The sequence below is a fragment of the Anopheles arabiensis genome, chromosome 2 (genome assembly GCF_016920715.1).
Source record: "Anopheles arabiensis isolate DONGOLA chromosome 2, AaraD3, whole genome shotgun sequence".
NCBI lineage: Eukaryota > Metazoa > Arthropoda > Insecta > Diptera > Culicidae > Anopheles > Anopheles arabiensis.
Genome location: NC_053517.1, coordinates 56674590 through 56690934, shown reverse-complemented (window position 1 = coordinate 56690934; position 16345 = coordinate 56674590). Strand labels below are relative to the sequence as shown.

The following is a 16345-nucleotide window of genomic DNA, read 5'->3' as shown; positions in this document are numbered from 1 at the left end:
ATAAATGAGATATAGAGTGACAAACAAAATACAGATTAGGCAAGAACGTACCTGCGAAGTAAAAAAAAAAGGCAATAGACAAGAAGAGCGCGGAAGAAAGTGTGCAAGTGAAATCACGCGTGCAAGAATATGTTTAATTAATCAAAGTAGTTTGGTTATAAGATTTGCTCTACTGTTTCATAATTTGCTGCAACAGTCGATGCTTTTCAAGCGAATCGGTGCAAGAAGTCCTGCAAGTAACACACCGTTAGTCGTTATTAGAATTTTTATACAGGAGAAGAAGATAAAACATTTGATTTAAGATTTGACCCGGTTAATAGGCTATGCGTATCTAATAACTTTACGATGCGCGCAACGGAGTTTTCAAGACAATGCAGCCTCTTAAATCCAAGAGATACATCAAGACAAACTAGTTCCAGGATCTTTTACAAAACCCCAGCTGATACTGAATCTGATTCTAGGTGTTAGAGATGGTTTTAAACCTACACAGGCGCTGGAACTGATTCTGACACCCAAAGGCGGATTTTCCTATAAGTGGACTGAGCGGCCGCGAGGGGCTCCAGCCTAAAAGGGGGCTCTACCTAAACCTTGAAATTTTCGCTTTTATGAGTGATTAGTTTTGCACATACGAACAGAAAATTATATCTAATTCAAAGTAAGTTACATTCTTACAAGTAAGTGTGTGGAATTTGTTGATAACGTCTATAACAATCAAAAGGTGTATCAAACTTTGAAGATAAGTTTGAAAGACCTAGACAAACTGGGCATACTTTCAATTTATTTTATAAGAACTACGTCAATGGTCTCGATGGCAAGTACAAGTTTACAAATGCACAAGTACAGAATAATCATTGTGGGACACTTGGAATTCCGGCTTTTCTTTTTGTATCTACAGGAAATCATACAAACTATGAGCAGTGGCTTACACCTCTCACATGATGGACAACAAATTAATTGTTTTTGACAGTTTATCTTTTCTTTGTTTGATTCATCTCCATATAAACGACTCTTTGCTTAGAAAGATGAATGAATGCATGCAAGTCTTTTAAGGAAAATTTTCTTACACCAAACAATGAATAATGTATGATTATAGTTTTGTTTTGTTTTTTAATTCATAGTTTTGAAAAATCATTACAGACAACACGGATGATCGACAACCTAAATATATTCAAATTATGTAAATCGCTTAGGGCCCGGGATGGATAAATCCGTCTCTGGTGACACCATATCGGCCTTGCAACTCATTCTGGTTCTATCTCGGTTTTGGAATTGATTCTGGCACCATACCGACGCTGAAACTTATCTTATACTAGTCCTAAAACCCATTTTAGTACTTTAACTGAACTCATACCAGTGCTGGAACAGATTCCGAGCATATTCTGTTTCTGACATTGATTCCGTTTGCGTATTGCGTGATTCAGTACCTGTGTAGCGCTACGATTCGTATTCGCAATATGTATAATTGCGACTAAAGGGTAAAAAAGAAACAAACCGCAGCTGATGAAATTGGCCATAGTTAGAATCCCTTCTTGAGGGAATTAATGATTTTAACATTCGACCCCTTAAAGATGGATACCTTTTGATAGATCCTTTCTCTTTAACAAAACAACAAAAAATACCAATTTTTGATGCGTTTTATTTTTTTATTAAATTTACGTTACAAAATTAAACGAAGCGAGTCAGTAAGCTAAGAAATTAAGGTGAAAAGAAAAAAATAAAAAATAAATAAAAACTTGTTTTTGAAATATAATAAAAATAAAAAAACCAAATATTGCTTTCAAAACGTACGGTTTATTTCGTAACACCTTTCTTTAAAACACTACAGTAGAAATGGGTAATGAAATACACCTCACGGTTTGAATTGTTAGTCGTTCTCTGAGATCTGAACTGGCTACTCTCAGGATTCTTTTCGATCCGTTATGAACCGACTACACTCAGCGTTCTCTACAATCTTTGCTAAACCGGTAGCTCAAACAAACCGTGCCACATTTGATGTTTTTTCAATCGAAGTTGACAATTTAAATCATGTCGACAGTGTACAAAAAGCAGGTTGACGTATTTACAAGGCGTAGACCATTGTGTTTTACAAATCGGCCATTGTATTAAACATGTGAACAGATGTTTATTGGACTGTGAAACCCAGTGAAAGCATCAGCATTGCATCCTCATATCTTCACGATGAACCAAAGTTTGCGGAACAGATTGACAGGTATCATAAACACATAACGGGTTACGATGACGACGCGAAATACAAAGCACTAGTTGTCACTCTTTATTACGCGCACTCAACGTTTACACTCAGTAACACTCACGGCGAAGTTAAACTTCGCCGAGCCGCTAGTCGTCTTTCCATTGCTGGTACTGGCTCGGTCAAGATCAGACACATTGTGGTTGACGCAGCTTCCCATGAACTGGTTAAACGGCAGCATCATCTGTATCAGACTAGAACAACAGAGCTATAACCCGCATCTCTCGTTAAAATGCAGGCGTGCTTCAGCAAATCGAAGACAGTGGAACATGACGTGGTCTCATCTCCATCCTTGCATACTGGACACTGAGGAAAATAGCAACGAAGAAACCTATGCAAATAGCTTCTAAAATAACCACACCCAGAGAGAATCGCGGTGACAAAGAAGTTCACATCACCATGTTTTTTCCTAGCCATGCTTCAACATCTGGGATCAGCAATTAGGTCCACCTCCTGTTTAACGAGCTACTTCACTCTTTTGAAGTTTTTGAATTGTTTGAAGGAAGTTCAGCCGCTGCCGTAATCGCATCCCAACTAGTGCTGTCCTAAGGCATTCTTCTCTTCAATTGTGATGAGCGTACAGTATCGAGCTACGCATCGCTTTTGTCGAAATGTCACCTCATCTTTCTCCAGTACCGCCAGTACCGCTTCTTCCGGAAGCAAAACTGACGTTCAGGCCGGCCGTGGGGTCCATCCGTGTATTTTTTCAGATGGTCCAAATCACTATCTATTGTACTTTGGCCAAAGTATCTACGACTTCCAAAAGCCTCAAAACTGACGGGTGGCCCGGAGGCTTACGTGGCTTAGGTATCAGGACTAACTTCTGGCTTTTCTACATAGACGTAAACTGGCCGGTGGTGACGATGTTCATAAAGATTTTTATAACGCCTCGGGTTACATAGCACCATCATAGGCTCCTTTACCATTATTGGGGCCCTTTCCGTTTTTAGTGTGTAGCAAGGACTGTGTAGGAACTAGTGATGCGCGTTGCGTTCCGAACCTGCCAGGTGCGATCCGTTCCAGCCTGCAAGCATCCGGACCGCGATCCTTACTTTTAACCCAAGCAGGTTCAAACTGAACCTGTTGCTCCCACCGTTCTTTGCGATCCGACCTGAACCGGCTGTTATCAACGATCTTATCGATCTGATCTGAACTGGCTGCTCTCAGCGTTCTTTGTGATCCGTGCTGGGCCGGTTGCTCTCAGTGCTTATTGCGATCCGGCCTAGAACGCACGACATTCTACTCTCTTTGTATTGATGAGCCGGGTTGCTGTAAACAAATCATCCAGGCTCAATTTAAACCTGTTTCTCTCAGCGCTCTTTTCGATCCGGTCTGGAACGCTCGATGATCTGCTCTCTTTCATACGATGGGCCGATTTGGTACATACAAAGGAAGCAAGTGAAATCTGATCCTGTTTCTCTCAGCGTTCTTTTCGTTCCGGTAAAGAACGGCGTTCTCTTCTCTTTTGCTTCTTTCTAGTATGAACACACACACACATTCTGTCTATGTGAGTGGTAACAGCGCAAGCTACTCTCTCAGTCAAAGAGATAACGGTACAACACCTGAGCCATGAGGTCAGAAAAGGATAGAGATTTGTGATTGGTGGGAAGCTAATCGCCAAAATTTAAAGAGACAATCCTGCACTAGCGGTAAGCGCAATGAATTAAATGTTTCTCTTCTGTCATATGGATGTTATCAGTATAGGTGCGTTATTTGGACTGGATTGTGGTAGTCACTGAATTGCTATGTGTGTGATGCTAAGCTGCTTCGTTGCAAATGCATCTCCAATGAACTCGTTTAATTTTTTTCCTGAGATCTTCTTTGTGCAACTAAATATTTAGGGTGCACGACACGTTTAGCCTTCCGCAATAATTTCTTTAATGCCGTTTATCGTCCCGTGAAATAGCGCTATTCTTATGGACAATTAAAGTGCACTACCGGACACTATACCGGTAATCCACCGTACAGTATAATGTCAATCCTACGAAAACAACTTAACAGTCTTTTTTTATATAATCCGATGTTATTCGGTGCTATCTGCTTCTATTAAGAAATATCAATTCAATCAGTGTAGTGTAATTTAATCCATACCATTTTTAAAAAAGCAGCTTGAACTTTGATTTGCATCAATATTTAATATGCGTTGCAACAAATTTCTGATTTACTTCTTTATATAGAAGTATAAAAAGGGAAAAATGATCAATTTTGTTAAAAACAAAAACAAAAACAACAAAATGCCTTAACCTTTTAGTAAAAAAGGAACTGTATAGCGGGTTACTTAAGTTAAGCGTTTTTCTTTTAGTAGAAGAATAGTTTTACACATTCAATATACAAGTATTCAGATTTATTTTAATTGAAACTGTGTGATTACTGCACAAAAATAAACACAAAAATATATTACATAATATTGAATGAATACTTTCAAGTTATCCATATACAAAGTGAACAGCTGAAAAAAGCGTAACCATGGCAGGTCATCTTTGACCTGCGTTCCGCGTTCGGTTCTTTTTCACCAGATTGACAGGTTCATTCCGTTCCTCAATTTTCGGAACTATTCTCATCACTAGTAGGAACGATGTAAAGTATTAGCCAAATTAGTTACCTTTAGATACCTTTTGACAGCCCCCAGAAAGCCCTGGAAAACTCATCAAACCCTCAAACATATAGATTTACTAAAGGCATACATACTTTTTCTGTAAAATTTTTGAAAGAATTAATAAATTTCTTGCATTTACCAGCCCAATTCATCATTGAAATCATAATTAGAATTTGAATCGAAAAGGGCTTTCAGATGTCCACCTGCTGTAACGAACTTTTGGCTACTTGTCAAATCGTTCTACATTGCTTGACCTCTTTCCTACACAGTCCTTGATACCGTGTATATCATTTAAATGTCGATAATGTATTAATTTTACTCCAAAAGCCGAAATATATATTCAAGATCGGGTTTAAGAGGCGTACCACCAGTAGTTGGGTGTTCTTCTCCCATAGCGGCATAACAGGTTTTGGTTAAATCTCTCACGATTTGAAGAGCGCTCATGAATAGATCTACTTTAATGAGACATCGGATATGGGCAATTCAGCTTTACTGACCACCAATAAACATCAATAGCTGCAACATTTTTTTTCATTTCCCTTACGGGCACGTATTGCCCCAGGGTAATCAAACTACAATAAAATTTCAATTACCATTGAATCATAAATTATCGCTTTCCACCGTTTGACAATAGCAGCTTCCGTAACCCCAACTTAGCCATCACAAGTATACCCGCGTCTGTATACCCTTTTCGGCTCCTATGTTGTGACGTCTATTGTGCGTGAAAATAGGTAATAGATAAATGTACTTTCCTTTAACGATCGCTTTCCTATCTGTTTCAAAGTTTGTTTTTCACGAGTTAATTCATCAACTACAGCTGGCATGTACACATTTAACAGTCTCTACGGCGAATAAATTAATGTCATATACATAGCCACGCTTATATTCTTCTTCTTCTTCTTTTTGGCTCAACAACCGTTGTCGGTCAAGGCCTGCCAGTACCACTTGTGGGGTTGGCTTTCAGTGACTTTTGGATTATCCCCCACAGCAGGATAGTCAGTCCTACGTATGGCGGCACGGTCTATTTGGGGCTTGAACCCATGACGGGCATGTTGTTAAGTCGTACAAGTTGACGGCTTTACCATGAGACCGGCTTGCCACGCCACGCTTATATTACGTCTTTCCAAATAATTTAAAAAATATTTCAATGCATTCCTTTTGTATGTGCCTTTCATTTCAGCTGAGTTTGTTGCAGAAAATGGCTTGCCACGACGATTACGCACAGCGTACACCAACACGCAACTACTTGAGCTCGAGAAAGAGTTTCACTTCAACAAATATCTTTGTCGGCCACGGAGAATTGAAATAGCAGCTAGTCTTGATTTAACAGAAAGACAGGTAAAAACTGTACCTAGGTCATTGAATCATTATTATTTCAATAAGCATAAGGTAAACCCTTTCTTGTTCAAGTGAAATATTCTCTGCTCCATGCTGCTCTGCTCATGTAAAAAAAAAAAACAAATCGGGTTACGGGTTGCTAAACTTATATTGATTTTTTTAATGACAGATTATCAAAATACATTTATGTAAAATGTGGTAAATTTATTTATAAAATTTATTTTATTTATTTTATATATTTATATATTTAAAAATATAAAAATACATGTGATTTTTTTACTTTGCTTGTACAATACTAGTGTATTGACATATTTTGTTTTAGAATTCCTGTGGTTTTGAAAGCGTTAACGAACTATTTAGTCATTTCCTTTCACAATTTCTATACGTATAATTAAACTAGTAACAACTATTGTGATCCGTGGGGTTATTCGTACCGATTAATTCATTTGGATCATTATGTTTTTATTTTGTGTTTTTTTTTTCTCAACAAAGGTCAAAGTGTGGTTTCAAAATCGGCGAATGAAGCACAAACGACAAACACTTTCCAAAACTGATGATGACGAATCTGGAAAGGACGATCTCAAGGGTGAGCATGAAGTACAGATTATCGTGGCTGGTATCATGCACACTAGCAACTCATTGGTATTGTTTCAGATTCCAATTCAAAAAAATCTTGTCAAGGATGTGAGCTGCCCTCGGACGACATACCAGATTCGACCTCCAGTTCACGGGGCATGAACAATAATACTCCCAACACTGGTAAGTCGTCACCTGGTAAATTGAACAACAAGTCACATAAATTGATGAGAATCTATCTTTAACATCCAATTGAAACTCTACCAGTTATGACACCGAATTCCACCATCGATATAAGCACTCCGACTGGTGGTGGTGGAAGCACGAGTGGCGGAACCAACGCAGTCAGTGCTGATTCAAGTGTAGCCTCCACGGATAGCATCGATGAGGAGGATGATGTACACGCCAAAGTTAAGAAAAAATCTGACGTAAGTATTTGTAAATGGAGAAAATTCAATACCGATGAACAATACACGATGAATCTCCTTTTTTTTGTTTCACTTCACCGGACAGGCGATAAAGAAAGAATCGGTTAGCTCAACTAAAGTTAGTAATAGCAATTCTTTCAAAAGCTACGATAACTCTGGCTACCCAAAAGATAATGGGCTGATATCTGGTCCCCCATCAGCAGCAATACCTATTCCGCACAGTCCAGTTTCTTCTTCAGCCATTTCTCCGACCAACAATATAAATAGCAACAATAACAACAGTAACAACAACAATAATCTTCAGTTATACTATAATCATCCCAATCATTCGTACGGAGTCATAAAACATAAATGTCCACCTGGACCAGTCATTGGCCATGAAATTGAAGGATCGCCTGCAACTACGGGACCTTCTGCTGGAGGAATTTATTTCAATAATAAGCAACAGGAATATTTTAGTAAAACGGAATGTGGGTTGCACTATCAACCATCATATCAGCATTATCAGAAAACAGTCGTGCCCCCTGGAGCAATTTATACCAATACCCAACACATACTCAATGATAGCTACCAGGGTGCACAGAAAATAGAATACAATCCCGCTCAGAGTTTAAAGGGTTTTAGCACTAAGCCCTTAGTACAAGATAATTCCCAAAAGTTGCACCACCAACAACAAATGCAAAATGATCCAACGTTCCAGTCACAGAATCAACCTTTTTATAACAGCTGCGATACAGGCCATAACGGCGCCGGCCAATATGTTCCAAGTGGACAGCATTACTATTCGAATGATTATGATCCACAGCACGAGTTTGGTGGTGGGACAGGCTACTATGAACATACCAAGATGAGTTTAGTTGGACAAAATCACTACTACGACAGCATGGGTTCCTTTCAACATAATACTGTAGCTTCTAACAATAACATGGAGTATCAAGGCAATGCACCGTACGCTGGTATTGATGCTGCACTACCAGGTGGAATAGGCAATGAATCCTGTGAATCCTATGCCTTCCATCAATCGTCCCACCTAGCTAGTGCATATTATGAACAACAACATCAACATCAACAGCACCAATCGCAGCAAAATCACCACCACCAGCACGCTTTTCAACATCACAGCATTCAGCAATTACAAGTTTTCCCTCATCAACAGCAAACGCATTCAAACCCTACCGGAGTATCTGGTGTGAATAACGCTACTGTAGCCAAGACAACAACCCATATCGAAAACCATCACGATATTACCACAGGCGAGCATTGCTCGTTCAACGGCTGTCCACCAGGTAGCAGCACTAGTACAACTCAATCAAAAGCAGCCGCTATGGTTAGCATGGACAATTCCAATTCGTCTGATTTCAATTTTCTCAGCAATCTAGCGAATGATTTCGCTCCAGAATATTATCAACTCAGCTAATTGTTAATTTAATTGTTTTCAATAGTCTCCTGATTTTAGTTCTTTTATGCTAGAAAATACACTTGATTTGCCGAGTCATATTCACAGTTCTTCTTTTTCCACGTACAGCAACCCGTCAATTATGCTTGGTGCTTTACCGGGGGTTCCAGGTGTTGCTCAAATACGACTGATACATCAATTTGCTGCTTTGATTGTTCTCGATATTTGTTATTGTACTTATATAGTTTATCTATTTTATTCACAAATAGGAAAGGCTGTGACACAGTACACCTATGATTTTGATAAATTAGGAATACAATTTTTGTATCGTAATGTCGTAAAAATAATAATGTCTTTGGTAGTTCTTGTCGATGCTGATTTGTAATTCATTTAACGACGAGGAAATTAATTTTTATTTTATTTTAAACGGTTGAGTCATTCACTAAATGAAGTTAACATAATCTAAAACAGAGTAAACACGGCAATAAAAGGTTTTATGTGTTACATACCACATTATTATAAATAATATTTGACCCACTTTAGTAAGTAAACCTATTTTAAAGACCCAGTTAATCTGCCCCGGTTAATCCAGCTGATGTTGGCTAAAAGTTTATCCAGATAGTACGGCGATCTGTTGTACAGTATTTTTTGTTTCATCCTTTATATGAATAAATATTTAGCTTTTTATTCTAAAACCTTCGTGTACACATGTATTGTAAAATTTATGTGGCTAGAAGCCATTCCTGATCACGCGGATTTTGATATTATACCTATGGAAAAAAGTGATGCTGTTATAAGACCATACATACACAGTTTAGACCAAGTAATACCTTAAGAAATAATAAAAATATGAATCCTGCATTACAACGATAGGGGGAAAAAGTAAAATATATTAATCGTTACAATGCAAATATATGTCTGTATATTCATAAAAGTTCTATGTACAAATTCTAGCCGGCAGCTATAGGTAATTCTTAAAATCGTACATGCAAAGCAAAATGTTAAATAAATTAACATTGACTATTTATTACTTTACGTTGTTATTCTACTATCATTCAAATTTAACATTAAACATTGGAATTGTCAACGTATTTGCTTACTATTTGCCTGTATCTTTATCGCGCACTTTCAAGCAACGATATTCATATGTACAAACAGCTACCTTACACATACTTCCTTATATTTCTCTGTCTGGTATGATCCAGTTTCCAAAAATACTATTTTTATAAACAAACCATGATAAAAAAAATAGTTCACTACCAAGGTTGGTATCAGTGCTCCATCGGATGAAATTTTATCGTGCAGTCAAAAATATATATGTGGTATGACAGATTACGTCGAACGTGCGATTTATTTCGTCGAACAACCTCCAATTTATGTATTACGTTGGGTTCCCTATCATCCATCGCATCAATCGCAATATCAATCGAAATAGCACTTGACTAATGTTTATTATTCAGAGAATAAAATGAGTTCTGGGTCAAATGACACATCATTGTAAAGCTATAGTCAACCTCTTTCCGTTTTTGTGTAAATAAAAGTGTAAAAATGTGTGTACCAGTGCTAAAAACATAGGCAAACCTGTTAAACCTGGGAAAACGTATTCGGTGTCAACATATTTATCGTGAGCGACAAAATATGCAGCACACATTGCAAAATGATTTGAAACCCCCTGTTTATTAGACACACTCAGTGCAATTTAATAACACAATCGCCGAATTCAATTGCATAACTGTCAAATTCAGGATGGGTTTTTCTTAACGAGTGGCTCCCAATTATGTTGTTGTACACAAAAATGCCTGTTATCGGAGTCAAACGAACACATGTCAAACAATATCACTCTAGACCAGTGGATCCTAAACTTTTTCACCAAGCTCCCACTTATTAGGCATAATTTATGCTATGACCCATTCAGTAGCTGATTTGGGGTATCAGCTCTAAGCATTCAAATGAAGATTAAGCGGAAGGTAAGTGGAAACGGGTGACCAAATTTACCATCTTGGCTTTCGCTAGGAATTTAAAACGATTTTGGGCCTGAACTTAGACCCATTAAGATAGTGAAACTGATTCTATATTGGTAACTCGAAACCCGTAGCTTTGCTCTATTTGCCTAGTGATTTCGTGTAAATTGCCTCTGATGGTCAGTAGGAACTTTTTTGGAAATAACTACTCATATTATTAATTATTATTAATAAAACAAGCGTTCTTCAAGTTGTCTTTGTAACGACAGTATTATTTAGAGACACAATGAAATCCGTGATTTGTCTCGGACTAAGACGAAAGGGTGAACTTAATTGGAAGAATTCTTCTCTCCCGTAGCCCTTACCCAGCTAAGTGACATTTATTCTAAATTTTTAAACAGGATCTGTTCAAATGATACACAAAATACCAAATATTGTGGATTTGTGCGTGATAAACCGTGTTGAAAGTGTTCAAATTTCGTTTGTGCGTGCGTATGACCTTTTTCTGTTGAATGATGATGGCGTCTAATTTGTTTAAAATTCATTTGCATAAATATTTCGAAAAAGAAAAAGAAGCCACATTTCGTGTGGCATTATTTTGTGAAAATGAGGTGTTTTTTGGTATAAAAAGACTATACGACCAGTAATAAGGATTGGAAACCTTATTTCCCAGAGAATAGAAAAGAAAGCAACGAAAAAGCCACATCGCAGTCAATTTTAAAGGGCTTCCGAACAGACATTTGTTCTTAAATTTTAACCATATTCTGCTCGAATAGTTCTCGAAATACCAAAAATTGCAGATTTGTGCTTTATAAACTATGATAAACGCGTCAAATTTTCGTTTGTGCTTGTGTATGACATTTTCCTATCGGATGACGATGGCATCCAATTCGTTTTAGATTCGCTTGCTTTAATATTTGGCGTAAAAATAAGGAACATTTTGCGCGTCGTTATTTTGTGAAAATTTTGTGTTTCTTTGTTGTATAAAAATACCTCCAGTGATAAGGATTGCAAACGTTATTTAATGAAGGACAGAGAAGAAAGCAAAGAAAAAGCCACATCACAGTCGATTTTAATCGGCTTGTTCTAAAAGTCCCTTAAACTGGTTCAGTCCCATTAAACATTGCGAGGATTGCGAGCGAAATCATCTGCTCGAAATCTTATGGTATTTTAAAATAATATTTATTTTTTATTCATATGTATATATATATATATATATATATATATATATAAGTTATAACAGTGCATCTGGTATAACTGGTACAATATTGCACGACAATAGTGTACCACGTTAGGGCATAGTCTTTTCACTCGGTTGAACTCTGCGGCTGTCAGAGAGCACACGAGCAAATACGCTCTTTTTCTGCTTGACCGTGTTAGCGTTAACATCGTTTTTGCTTCATAACTCACGTTGTAATAAAACACATGAGAAAAATATAATCACAACCACGTGTGTGAGAGTTCACCTATAACTGGCGCAGTCGGACCCTTTCGAACATCACTTGGAGTCATTATTTGGATATCGAGTACATCCATCGCGGATCAGCCGGTTACAAAGAGTTGACAACGATCGAAAGAGAATCCTGAGCATCCGGTAAAACCGTCCCTGGAGGCAAACCAGCGAATTCGTGCTGCTCAGAAACAAACCTGAACCCAATCGCTTCGCCGTGGTAGTGAGTATAAGTGAACGACCTATAATGGAAGACACTATTAAAAGCATGCAGGAGCAAATAGAAAGCTTGACACAGCAATTACGAAATCAGCGCGTGTGTAATAGTGCGGCTGCAGCAGTAGACGAAGCTGTAAGGTTCACGCAAATACCAGATACGCTTAAGTATTTGCCGGAGTTTGCGGGGAATACCAATACAATTACAACATGGATAGACACCGTTGAAAGAACGTTGGCAATATGCAACGGATCGGAGGATAGTGTTGTTTATCAAATGTGGTTAGGCCATGTCAGAAATCGAATTGTGCACAAAGCAAACAAAGTTTTACTTAATAAGAACTGTCCACTCAATTGGACCCTTATAAAAGAATCATTGTTAGAACATTTCCTAGAAAGGCGAGATTTAGGTGCACTTACTTACGATATTTCGAAGCTAAAGCAAAATAATCTCTCTCTATCTGATTTTTACGAGCATTGTGAAACGCTCTTTTGTGAGATAAGAACAAACATTTTTCTTGATAAACAAAATGAAGGACATGAAAACGCGATCATGAGAGTGATAGGTTTAATGATAAAAAACGCATTTATTGAAGGGCTCAATTCGGATTTTTCTAAATTCATACGAGCAAGCAAACCGGACTCGTTAAAAGACGCGTATACATTGGCAGAAGAACTTAATAGAACCGAAAAAAGAAGTTATAAAAAAGGTGGTTTTGAGACACATGCAGGCGCATTTAAACAAACATCTCATCTACCAACACATACAAACATGAGTAAAGCTTCATCACGAATAGAGAAAATGGAGGTCGATCCATCAATAAGGCAAAGTGCACAATATAGTTTTGGTAGGAAGCCTGGCTACAAGCCGCAAAATTTTTTCCAGTCAAATGGCCCACCACGTTTTCAAGTTGAGGAATTATCTAATGTTAATCAACCAGCTAATGATGATATTGATAATCTGAATTTTTCTTTAGATTCAAATAATAAAGAAGAAAACATGGACAATTTCATACCGTACATAAAATTGCGTAATCGCTTTGGAATTGATATGAAATTTTTGATAGATACCGGTGCAAATAAGAATTATATTAGCCATAGTTTAGCAAAATCAGAGAAAAAAATTCACGTTGCGCCACTAACTGTTCGTAGTGTAAATGGGTTGTACAAGGTTGACAAATACTTAAAATTTAACCCTTTTCCCAAAATTTCTTCATCTAATCAGTTTAACTTCTACATCTTTGACTTTCATCCCTTTTTTGACGGTTTAATAGGCTATGAAACTTTACGTAAACTTGATGCTAAAATTATTGCGAACGACAATGTTTTGGAAATATCTGGTACAAAAATTTCTATGCAAAAATTTTTTTCCGACTTTCCTAGTATTAAATTGGAATCTAAGCAGTGTAAAATTATACCCATTAATACCTCTTGCAGCAATGGTGATTTCTATTTAGAGAATGAGGAAGAAATTTTCCCAAATGTTTTTATACTTCCTGGGTTGTACAATGCATCGGATTCAATTGCACATGTCAGCGTCTACAATAACAATAATTTACCAAAAACATTAAAATTTCTACAGCCTTTCCAGTGCAACATAAATAACTTTGAAATTTCGCTACATGTACAGGATATACCGGACAAGGGACACAAGGTGTGTGATGTAATAAATCAATTAAAAACAAATCACCTTAATTGTGAGGAGAAAAGTAAGCTGGAAAAACTAGTTTCTCAATTTAAAATGTTGTTTTATGTTGAGGGAGATCAACTTACTTTTACAAACGCTATTAAGCATCGTATAAATACAAAGGATGATGTTCCCGTTTATACGAAATCTTATCGATACCCATACTGTCACAAAGAAGAAGTGCAAGAACAAATTGGTAAGCTTTTGGAGCAAGGAATTATTCGACCATCAAATAGTCCATGGTCTTCTCCTATTTGGATAGTTAAAAGGAAGAACGATGCGCAAGGTAAGCAGAAGTGGAGGCTTGTAGTGGATTACAGAAGGATTAACGAAAAAACAGTCAGCGATCGCTACCCAATTCCTAACATTACAGAAATCTTAGACAAATTAGGACGAAGCATGTATTTCACAACCCTTGACCTGGCTTCCGGATTCCACCAGATAGAAGTACATGAAAAAGATGTACCTAAGACAGCCTTTAGTGTAGACAATCGCCATTATTTATTTATTTATTATAGAGTATCGAGCCTCCATGGCCTACATACACAATTAAAACTAATGTCTTATAAACTATGTGTTCCTAAAATTAGACGTAATGCAATCTCGAATGACGCTAGTACATTTCGGTACACTAAAGGACAGGTCTACAAAATTTGAAAATAAATTAAAATTCTTGGACATTAATAACAACGGATCCCTAGCACAGAAAAGACGATAACGAAAGTCAGTTATTAAAAATTGTCGAGTTCTTAAAGGTCTAGTAGGGACATACAAATTTACATGACTTAGCAATAGAGGTGCATCGATTCTTCCAGTTAATAGTTTGAACATAAAAATTCCTTGGGCAACCATTCTTCTCTTTTCCAAAGTTTCAAGCCCTAACAACTGACACCTCGTATGATAAGCTGGTAGCACGTCGTTATGTCTCCACGGAAGCCGCTTAATAGCTACCCGGGTAAATTTTCGCTGGATCCTCTCAAGCCTCTCAATTCTAGTGACTTGCTCCGGAAACCAAGCAACTGAAGCGTACTCAATCAAAGGACGAACAAGACAACAGTAAAGTGATTTTAAACAGAGAGGGTCATGAAACATTTTGCTACTTCTAATTATGTGTCCAAGAGTCCTGTTAGCCCTAGCAATTACGTCGTCAAATTGTTTGTCTAAAACAAGTTTCGTGTCTAATATAATGCCTAAGTCCCTAACAGTTTCAGATCGAGGCAATAAAGTGTCAGAAAGAATATAATTAAAACATAATGGAGTTCTCGCACGAGTAAACGAAATGACCGAGCACTTACTAACATTGAGTGACAAACAGTTTAAGGAACACCAAAGGTTAAAAACAGAAAGAAAGCCTTGTAATCGGAGACAGTCAATAGAACTACGTACAGGAAAGTACATTTTAAGGTCATCTGCGTACAGTAGCACCGGGCAGTCAGGTATAGCGTAAACAATGTCATTAATAAAGAGATTAAATAATAGAGGCCCTAAAATGCTGCCTTGAGGAACACCAGAGACCCTGCTAAATTCACTAGAGATGCAATCTCCAATCTTAATACGTACTGAACGACGCGACAGATACGAATTCAGCCACCTAACTATGCTGATATGAAAACCAAGTTTTAAAAGTTTGCTAGTCAAGGTATGGATATTGACGCTATCGAAAGCAGAGTGAAAATCAGTGTAAACAGTATCTACTTGGAACCCTTTGTCTAGCTGCTTGTAAGTAAAATGCAAGAACTGCACTAGGTTTGTGACGGTGGAGCGTCCAGGTAGGAAGCCATGTTGCAAAGGTGTAAATATGTTAATAGCACCATGCATTATATGTTTATGGACTAATAATCATTATGAATTCGTTCGAATGCCATTCGGCTTAAAGAATGCGCCTTCTACTTTTCAGCGAGTAATGGATAACGTATTACGAGCGCATATTGGAAATCAATGCCTTGTCTACATGGATGACATTATTGTTTTCTCCACTAGTCTACAGGAACATTTGATAAATCTTAGAGAGATATTTGAAACTCTTATTAAATATTCACTAAAAGTTCAACTTTCAAAAGCGAATTTTTGTGCAAGGAAGTGGCTTTTCTTGGACATGTCGTGACCCCAGAAGGTGTAAAGCCCAACCCTGAAAAAATTTCAGTAATACAGAAATGGCCAATTCCACAAACAGAAAAAGAGTTAAGAGCGTTTTTAGGAGTAATAGGGTATTACAGGAAGTTTATAAAGGACTTTGCGAAAATAACGAAACCACTGACAGCACAATTAAGGAAAGGAGAATCTATTGTGCTATCAAGAGATTATAAATCAGCGTTTGATAGATGTAGAGAGATTCTTAGCAGTAGCCAAATACTTATTTACCCCGATTTTCAAAAACCCTTTATCCTTACAACAGATGCATCAAAATTCGCTGTTGGTGCAGTACTTTCGCAAGGAATTATTGGACAGG

At 37.4% G+C, this 16345-nt stretch overlaps 1 protein-coding gene across 1 annotated transcript in view; it reads left to right on the top strand.

Annotated features, from left to right (window-relative positions):
* LOC120897053 (homeotic protein proboscipedia-like) overlaps positions 1 to 9617 on the top strand; it is a 34468-nt gene extending 24851 nt beyond the window's left edge. The window contains exons 2-6 of the mRNA XM_040301661.1: positions 6025 to 6182; positions 6675 to 6768; positions 6837 to 6941; positions 7026 to 7186; positions 7272 to 9617. Coding sequence (XP_040157595.1) covers positions 6025 to 6182; positions 6675 to 6768; positions 6837 to 6941; positions 7026 to 7186; positions 7272 to 8603 — 1850 coding nt within the window. The 3' untranslated portion in view covers positions 8604 to 9617. The remainder of the gene's footprint in view (positions 1 to 6024; positions 6183 to 6674; positions 6769 to 6836; positions 6942 to 7025; positions 7187 to 7271) is intronic.
* The last annotated feature ends 6728 nt before the right edge of the window (positions 9618 to 16345 follow it).